The following is an 8,570-nucleotide window of genomic DNA, read 5'->3' on the forward strand; positions in this document are numbered from 1 at the left end:
TACCCTCCACTCCCTGGGGCCCGTCCCTGTGTCTGTGGGAGGCTGGCACAGTCTGAGGGATGTGGGAAGGCCGGGACACCTGAGTCCTGGGAGAAGGCCGTCGTCGGGGAGGGCAGGTCTGGGTTCAGACCCCGGCTCAGCCACTTACTAGGCGCGTGGCCTGGAGAAAAGCGCTGACCCCTGTGGTCCTGTTCACGGTTCGGGTGAGCGCATCCAGCCCGGGCATAGCGTGTTGGAGGCGCCTAAATGAGGTGGTGCACTTGGCAAGTGCGTGCTCGTTCTGATCGGAGGGGAAGGGGAATGGGCAGAGGAGGGGCAGCCCCTGGCTTCTGGACTGGCTACCAGCGTCTGGGTTTATTGTGTCCCACCCCGAGGCAGTCACCCAACTCCAGTACTAGGGGAGGGATCTGGCGTGTGAGCTTTTATTTTAATTCATTCGTGGTGAGAAGAAGACAGAGTGGAAGGTGCCATCAGTTTCCTCCTTAGATGCCTTCGGGCAAATTCCACCAGCCCTGTGACTCTCTGGGCAAGGGCTGGGAAGGTGGAGAGGGGGTTGGAGCAGATGGCTCTGTCTCTCTGTGGTCCTTGGAGGCCTTCCACACCCACTGGCTTCTGAGTCTTCCCGTCTGGCCGGGGTCATTATCAGAGGCTGTGACCCGCTGGGCAGCTCAGTCTAAGGCATCATCCTCCAGTCCCACTCGTCAGGCCTTTACGAGAGAATATAGGGTCTCCTCCTGCGGGGCCTCCTTGGGAGGGAGGTGGGGAGGTGCTGCCCGTGATGAGGAGCTGGAGAGGGTGAGGGAGGCATAGAGGATGGGGTTGTCGCCCTGGGCTTCATCCTGGCGAGAAGGAAGGAGAAGGGGGTGAGACCGTGGACGGGGAGGGGCAGCTGTTCCTCTCTTGCCTTTTGAGCCTCATGGCTGGGACCCGGGTCTGAGCTGCGGCCCGTTCCTCTCCACCTTTCGCCCCTGAACCCTGCCAGTCTCCCCACCGGCCTCTTCCTTCCTCCTCCTCCAGAGTCTCTTTGCAGCATTTCCCAAGGATTGGCCCCTGCATCACAGACAACCCCTCCACCGCCCAACACCATCCTGGGAGGGCCCACCCTCCACGGAGACAACCCTCTGGACAAACGGGACTCCTACATCTCCTAAACTCCAGGACCCTCTATCCCACCATACCCTGGACTTTTTTTTTTTTTTTTTTTTTTTTTAATCCCTGGCACTGAGAACTCTGCAATATTAAACGCCAGCATCATTTTTCTGCTACAACTTTCTTTCCTTCCAGCTTTCTCCTGTTATCATCCTGCTGGCTATGCCTGCGCTTTGACCCCGTGAACTCTTGTCCCTTAATAATCCACTTTCTTTCCGGCTGTCCAAGCTCCCTGCTGACCCTCTCCTCTGCATTCCCCCTCTCACGAGCTCCTTGAGCTCTCCTGTTCCCCTGTCCTTAGGCCACACTTAGCTGACACATCTCTAATTCCGGATGAGGCCTATGGTAGTGGATGCTCCTTGCTTACCCAGTTTCCATTCATTTCTTTCTACTCAGTTATAGAATCTTGATTTTATTTGGGGTGGCAGCTCTGTCTTCTTGAGCTATAGATGCGGACACCCACACTGCCGAGGGACCTCTCTCCGCAGAGGCCACACAGGCACCTCTCCAACATACCCAGACTAAGGAACCATTGTCCTTCCCCAAACGTGGTCTTGACCTCCGTGTTCTCTAATTTGCTTGGTGGTTTCCCCATGGACTCCTTGGCCTCTACGCAATCCCCAAGTCTTACTGGTTTTCCTTCTTAACCTGTTCCAGGATCTGGCTCTCTCCCTCCACCCACTGCCACCACAATAGACTGGCCCCGCCTGGTCCACCTCTGGCCCCACCAGCACAGACTAATGGATCCGGAAGGAAGAGCTGAGGTGGCCACTTCCCTGCTTCACGTTGCCTCTGGGATCACAGGCTCTTGGGAGTCATTTACAAGGTTCTCTCTCCCTTCGCCAGCCTCCTCCACAGCACTGAGCTACCTACGGTTCCCTCCCTGATCTCCTGCCCCTATATGGATAGTGACCTCTTTCCCACCCTCACTGTTTGCATGGCTAGCTCTCACATTGTACAGGGTCACTTCCTATGGGAAGTCCTCCCTGATTCCCCTCCTTTCTCCAGACCTACACAGCTCTTTGCAAGTGAGGCAAAGAGCTCCCTTCCTTCCGGCTCTGAGCTCCTGGAAAGCAGGACTTACTCTTTATTTACATTTGTTATCTTCTGTTACCCTGCTCCAGGGCGTGGAGCACTGGTTCTCAAACTTGATCGCGCACACATAAGCACTTGACTTTAAAAATGCAGATTCCAGGGCACCTGGGTGGCTCAGTGGGTTAAGGTCTCTGCCCTCAGCTCGGATCCAGCCCTGCATCGGGCTCTCTGCTCAGCGGGGAGCCTGCTTCTCCCTCTCTCTCTGCCTGCTGCTCTGCCTACTTGTGATCTCTCTGTCAAATCAAGAAATAAGATCTTAAAAAAAAATAAATCTTATTAAAAAAATAAATAAGAATGCAAATTCCCAAGCCCAGACCTCATGCCCAGCAGGGACATTTTTTAATGCAGAGGACCCAGGGTTATTCTGATGCAAGTGGTTCTGAGAAATACTCAGTAGGGAAACTTGGGGGGGGAGCATGGACCCGAATAACTCACCTTTGCTCCTCTTCCACCTGAGGTAGAGTATCAGTCCCAAAATTGCAGTTTTGAGCACAGTGTTGGCCACTGTCACTATGACCACGGGTTCCACACTCCTGGGTGAAGATGCTGAGCTCCTATTGCCTTCCAAGACACTGAGGCCAGTGGTGTTGGGGCCAGTGGTGGTCATCTTGAGAGCTGAGAAGACATGAGAATTTAGCAGATTCTCCCCTGGAGGACTGGTGAAGAAACCATCACATCTTGTTCCCTACTTTGGGGAACACCGAGGAGGGAGGACCACTCTCTGAAGCTCTCACACAGGGAGTGGGTAATAATCCACATCACCCAGCTTAGATTCTGACTCTACCTCTCATCAGTGGTGTGACCTCAGAACCTCATTTCATCGCCTACAAATAGGGACCCCTAAACTCTAGCCTCAGGCATCCCAGGCACAGCAGAGGCAATCCTCAGGGCTAGGGGATTCCCGGAGAGACCAAGACCCCACGTCCTTGTCCCCTTGGAGGCCGATGCACAGAAGCCACACTGACTGGAGGCGTGTGTGTGGTCTGGGAGAAAGTGCTTGTCCGCTACTGGGCTGTAGGATCTGTTAGGATTTCTGGATCCTTTGGGGTTTCCATCAGAGAGATTTCCCAGAGAAGAATCTCCTGATTTCTTGTCCCTCACGGGATGGGAGATACCAGCTGCGTTGCCTGAGAACTGGGAGGCATCAAAGGCGGCTGGACATTTTGGGTCTCATCAGTTCACCAGATCTCCAGTTTTAAGGATTCATCCCTTGCCACCAGTATGCCTGGGGTGGTGCCCCCAAACTCCCTCTGGTCCATCCTTTCTGGAAAGCAAATGTCCAGTCTGCTGGGTAGGAAGGGGTCATAGAGGTTTCCTTGCTTCTTAAATAGATTCTGGCCGAATCTTCCATTGTCTGACGCCCTTGCACTCCCACTGTCAAGGGTTCTGGGGTGACCCTTGCTGAACCATCAGGGGATTTTGTAGTTAAAAAGATGCCTTTCTTCCGGGTCTCCCCACTGCTGGTTTAGAGCTAAGCTCCCCTGGTCTCCTAGGTCAGGGACATTAGTCCACCTTTTCCAGCTTCCCAAATACTGTTTTTGACCACACGACTCTCATGTTTTTTGTCCTTGTGGATTTTGTCGTAAACATTTCCTTTTGCTGTCATTTTCGTAGAGCTGGATAGGGAGGGGCGGGTAAACATGCCTATAACCCGGCATCTGGCCAGAATTTATGCAATATTTTCTAGTGAAAATCATAGAAAATGAACATTCCAAAAATAATGTTGCATATTAGTAAAAAAAATAGAGGATTTAGAGGATAGCGTCTTGTGAGATATTTACATGGTCTGTGGAAGAACACTGCAGAGGTTATTGAAGGATATAAATTAGGGCCCATTCCCGTGGGAGGATTGGACTCACACTGATTTCCGTTTCTGTCAATTGCCTTATAGGTTTAATGCAAGTCTGGTTTTAAAAATACCTCTAAGTGTATTCTTCAGAACTTGGTGAGCTTATTCTAATATTTATGTGAAACAACAGACCAAAACAATAGTAAGGTTTCTAGGGAAGTAACGTGGTTCTGATGGACATAGACTTACCAGCCACTGAACCGTGAAAAGTTACAATCCCTAGATCCGTGTTGGTAGAGACAAGGGAAAAGACAGGGAAATGGGGTTGACAGACCAGAAGTGGGTGCTATCCTACAAAAAGTCCAGGCCTATGAGTCAATGGAGAAGAGAAAAAAAGATTCCATAAATCTAGCTGGGACGATTGATTTGTTTCTCGCTATGAAGATCAATGTAGTTCTTGAGCTCACACCATATAGCAAAAGAAATCCTCACTAGATCAGTGAGTTTTCCTGCCAAAAGAAAGCATACAAAAATCAGAAGAAAATAAAGTATTTTCAGCTCCTAGTGGAATACCGGATTTTGGGCTAAGACATAAAAAGAGGAATTTACAGAGGAGAATACAGTGAGACTTAGATACAAAATGAAAACATCTGTATGTAAAAAGCATGGTTAAGCCAAGCACAGACTTCTCAGTTCTATTTGCTGCCAATTTCCCTTAGGGCATGTTTTTGTGTGGTGATACTGCACTTAGGTTAAACTTCTATTTATTACTTCCCTATATTTTAAAAAATATGAGCATGAATATCCAATTAATTGTACTAATTGAAAAAATAATTTATTGATGAATAACTCATAACGAATGTGACTGAACCTGAGAAATGAGAAGAGTTAAGAGAATTAAGGAAGGAAGAGGAGGAGGGTCTGAGAAGAGCCAAAATCTTCCTGAAATGGCCACTTAAAGGAAGGTGCAGGAGGTGCCCAAAATATAAACCCAAGCCTGTCTGGCCTAATTCAGTTGTGAGCCATTTTCTGTTTGCTCTAAAACCAGCGCAGTGGTCCTGTGGGGCAGTGGTTACCAGGGCTGGGGACACAGACAGTGACCTTCCCACCAGGAGCAGTGATGTATAGTTTGGAATTGCCAGCGCGAGTAGCTGTAAAAGCAAACCTACGGTTTTTCGTTTTTAAGGAAGTCTACAGACAGCGCACCCCCTGTGCCTGCTCCTGGGAGAGATGCCCTCCCCACCCTGCTGTGGGGACAAACGCAGGTTCAAGTTCCCACGGGCTGCCGAGTTACATGGAGGATCTAGTAATGTAGCACATCTATTATTCACGAAAAATAGGTCAAGACAATGATAGCATCCGGTCAGCTGGTGAGGTTGAGCAGTTACTGGTTAAGAGTGGAGGCTCCAGGGATAAACTGGGTTCAAGTCCCACCTGCACTATGATGGTGGCTTTGGGCAGGTCCTTAGGGTGTTCGAGCCTCAGTGTCCCTATCTGCGGCAGGAAGACGATGGCAGTACCTGCTGTTACTATAGGGCCGTGGGGCAGGTTAATCTCGGCGACACATACGAAGCTGTTCACCCCACAGGGCACAGTGAGCAGGAGCAGCTGTACTTGTGCCTCTCAAAGGCCAGCACGGAGGGGCGAGATCGGAGTGGACAACGGGGACAGGACAGGCAGAGGCGGGGACTAGGGATGGGACAGCAAGGAGTGTAAGGAGGATGGAGGCAGGGGAAGAGGGAGATGGGGAAGGAGAGGAGGGATGGGGCTGGGCGGGGAGCACTGCGGTCTGGGTTCCGAGGAGCAGAGCAGGAGGAAGTGGGGGGATCGGGAAAACAGGGCATGGGGCGTCGCCAGGGATCCGGGCTCTCGGGTGGGTCATCTCTGGGCACCTGCTGGGTGCACTGGGCTGAGCCCATGGCTCTGGGGAGAATGGGGCTGGGTGGGGCTGCGATGTGGACCCATGACAAAGGGAAGGCAGCCCACATCCTGGTGATGTCAGGAAGGCCTGGGGCAGGGCAGGGAGAAGGCTGGAGCCCCCGCTTAGGGCAGGAAGGGAGAGTAACTGGGCAGCCCAGAAGGTGCTGAGGCTGGGGGCGTGGGGCTGGGTCTGGAAGGAGCTGTGAGGGGGTGGCAGGGAGGGCAGCCCGGGCCTGGGGACATGGCGGAGAAAGAGTCAAGTCGGCAGAGGGCTGGGGAGGAGGTGGTGTGGGAGAGGAGTTTGAGAGAAGGGCGCCCAGGAAGAGGGGGGCCTGGGCCAGGCCTGGGGGATGCGGGCGCCATGGCCTTTAGGAGCCTCAGGGCGAGCGTGGTGGCTGCCGGGGCAGCTGGACTCACCGGGGGTGATGGTGAGTTTGGTTCCGTCGAGGGCCTGCCACACCTTCGTGCCGCATCTTAATGTTTCCACTTGGATGCGGCAAAAGTACAAATTCCCATCCTTCTCCTGCAGGTTTGATATCTGCAGGGAGCCAGACCTCTGACCCGGTGATAATTCAAGGGAGATCCGGTTCTCGTAGTCCTTATGGATGAAAGGCCGAGTACTGTTGTAGATGAACGGCCCATGGAAGTCTGTCCGTCTCAAGGCTACACTCACTCTGGGATCCGGGGCTAACTCCCAGCCGTGATAGAAGGAGAAAGGGATGCGGACGGAGCCACCCTTGGGGGCTGAGAGGCGGTCTCGTTGCTTGATTCCGTAGTTAGCTGTATCACACTCTGCTGATCTACCTGCAGGAGCGGGGAGAGGAGAGACTTGAAGCCACGGGGAGAGATGAAGACGATAAGCCCAGCCCTTCTGACACCCTCCCCGAAGGGCAGTAGTGGGACAGATGGTAGGACTGGCTCCCTGGCCTGGGTGTTCCCCTCGCCCGGCATGGGGTAGGGAGGAGGGTGAAGGGTTGGGGCTGACCAGCACTATGGGACCAGCCCGTCGCTCGCTGCGGCTGGGAGGCCTGGCCAGCTCCCCCAGCAGACCCCCTGTCCAGCTGCGCAGCCACAGCCCTTGCTGGGGACTCGCTGGGCCTCGGGGCAGAACCGGGGTGTCCCGGACACTCACCGGCCTGCAGACGTGACGGCAGCAGCAGCAGAGACAGCAGCAGGAACAGACCCATTGTCTCACTCTCCTCCCTGGGGAGGAGACGACAGCAGCTCCGTCAAGGCCAGAGGGAGGCCCTAGGAGGTGCCTCCTTGGGGAGTCGGGAGACACCCAGAGAGCGAGGATCAGGCCCCTTCAGAAGAGCAAGGGAGGGTGCGAGCCTTCCCCAAACTCACCCGTCCCCAGAGTGACCAGCACTTTATCAATCTGGTTTCTTCTTTTCTTATATTGCAAAAGTGCTTCCTTGTGGTCAGAGCACAGAGAGCCATGAGGCCTCAGCCTCTATCTTCCTGCAGAAGGCCATGGTTCTGCCCTTGGCCATGTGTGGCCTCTCCTCTTCTGCCTCCACTCCTGGCAACTGCCAGCACCTCTACATCTCCTTAGGAGTCCGTCTTAACTGCTCCTGGCGGGGAAGGGGCGTGAGCAGATTCAGCTCCAGGTCTTCCAGCGAGAGGACAGGCATCCAGGAGTCTCTGAGAAGAGAGAAGGAGGAGGGAACCACTGGTGTTGAGATGCCCTCGACCTCCAGCCCCAGCACCAGGAACACCCAGCTTGCTCTTGGTCCCTGTCCTTCCAAGCAGTGGTTCCCCTTCAGCCCCTCCCCTGCTGTCCTGTGCAGACCCAGGCCTACAAGACCCCTTCCCTGCCCTGATCAGATCCTTTTGGGCAATCTCACACCCTCCCTGTGGTTAAGAAGAAAGGGTGGGCTTTCTGGAGGCCATTCTTTGACCCCCCAGGATGCGAGACCGTATCTGTAGGTCCTTCTGTTCTCTACTCTAGGTGAGGAGACCAAGGCTCAGAGGAGACCCGCACCAGGTTGCATGAGTCTCAGGTAGGAGGTCCAGGACTGAAACTCTAGACTTGCTGAGTCCACAGTGCATTCTGATCCTTCTGGATGCTTCTGTCTGGTTGTCCCACAAAACCTCTGGGCCTCAGCTCCTGAGAGCAGAGTTCTGGAGGCTGACTCTCTGGAGGCTATAGTTTTCTAATACTCCTCAGGTGATTCCCTCCAGAGCTGGGAGAGTCCTGACTCATCCAAAGCCTTCCTTGGGTAGGAGGGATATAAGGCCCAGAGCAACAGAGTCACCCTGGTGACAGCCTCTGGACCATCTCCAAAGGAGCTGCACTGCCAGCTTGTGTCTGGTGGCGGGTGGGGGTCAGAGACTGGGGTTGGGACCTCTGGTGACTCCCTGGGCAGGTTCTAGGAGGCTCTGCTCCCTCCCTGCCCCCAATGAAGTTGGAGTTGGCTTACTGCATAGAAGGTGATGGTGGGAGAGTATGATTTCATCACAGGAGGTGGCCTCCTCTTCTGGCAGTGGAAGCAATGAGAGGGACCAGTCATCAGCCTTGAGTTGTGGTTCTACTCACGGGGTGGGGTTCTGTGAGCAGGAGGGTCTGGAATTGATTCCTAGATGGGCACAGCCTAAATACAGCTCTTTAGTCCAG

The 8,570-nt window shown here is 53.7% G+C and overlaps 1 protein-coding gene across 1 annotated transcript; it reads right to left on the reverse strand.

The window, feature by feature from the left end:
- Positions 1-412: 412 nt before the first annotated feature.
- On the reverse strand, positions 413-7,330 carry LOC309854147 (paired immunoglobulin-like type 2 receptor alpha). The gene is made up of 4 exons (XM_082712942.1): positions 7,086-7,330; positions 6,371-6,757; positions 2,680-2,859; positions 413-839 (listed from the first exon to the last, which is right to left on the reverse strand). The coding sequence occupies exons 1-4, from the start codon at positions 7,138-7,140 to the stop codon at positions 835-837; spliced, it is 627 nt and encodes a 208-aa protein (XP_082569068.1). The 5' UTR covers positions 7,141-7,330; the 3' UTR covers positions 413-834.
- Positions 7,331-8,570: the final 1,240 nt, after the last annotated feature.

The sequence above is a fragment of the Mustela nivalis genome, assembly GCF_964662115.1.
Source record: "Mustela nivalis genome assembly, chromosome: 19".
Lineage (NCBI taxonomy): Eukaryota > Metazoa > Chordata > Mammalia > Carnivora > Mustelidae > Mustela > Mustela nivalis.

Excerpts from the sequence above, each read along its gene's own strand:
- LOC309854147 (XM_082712942.1), bottom strand. The coding sequence starts at position 7,140 with ATGGGTCTGTTCCTGCTGCTGTCTCTGCTGCTGCTGCCGTCACGTCTG. Across the intron at positions 6,758-7,085 it reads GCCGTCACGTCTGCAGGCCG|GTAGATCAGCAGAGTGTGAT; the intron begins GTGAGTGTCCGG and ends CCGCTCCTGCAG. Across the intron at positions 2,860-6,370 it reads CAAACTCACCATCACCCCCG|CTCTCAAGATGACCACCACT; the intron begins GTGAGTCCAGCT and ends ATGTCTTCTCAG.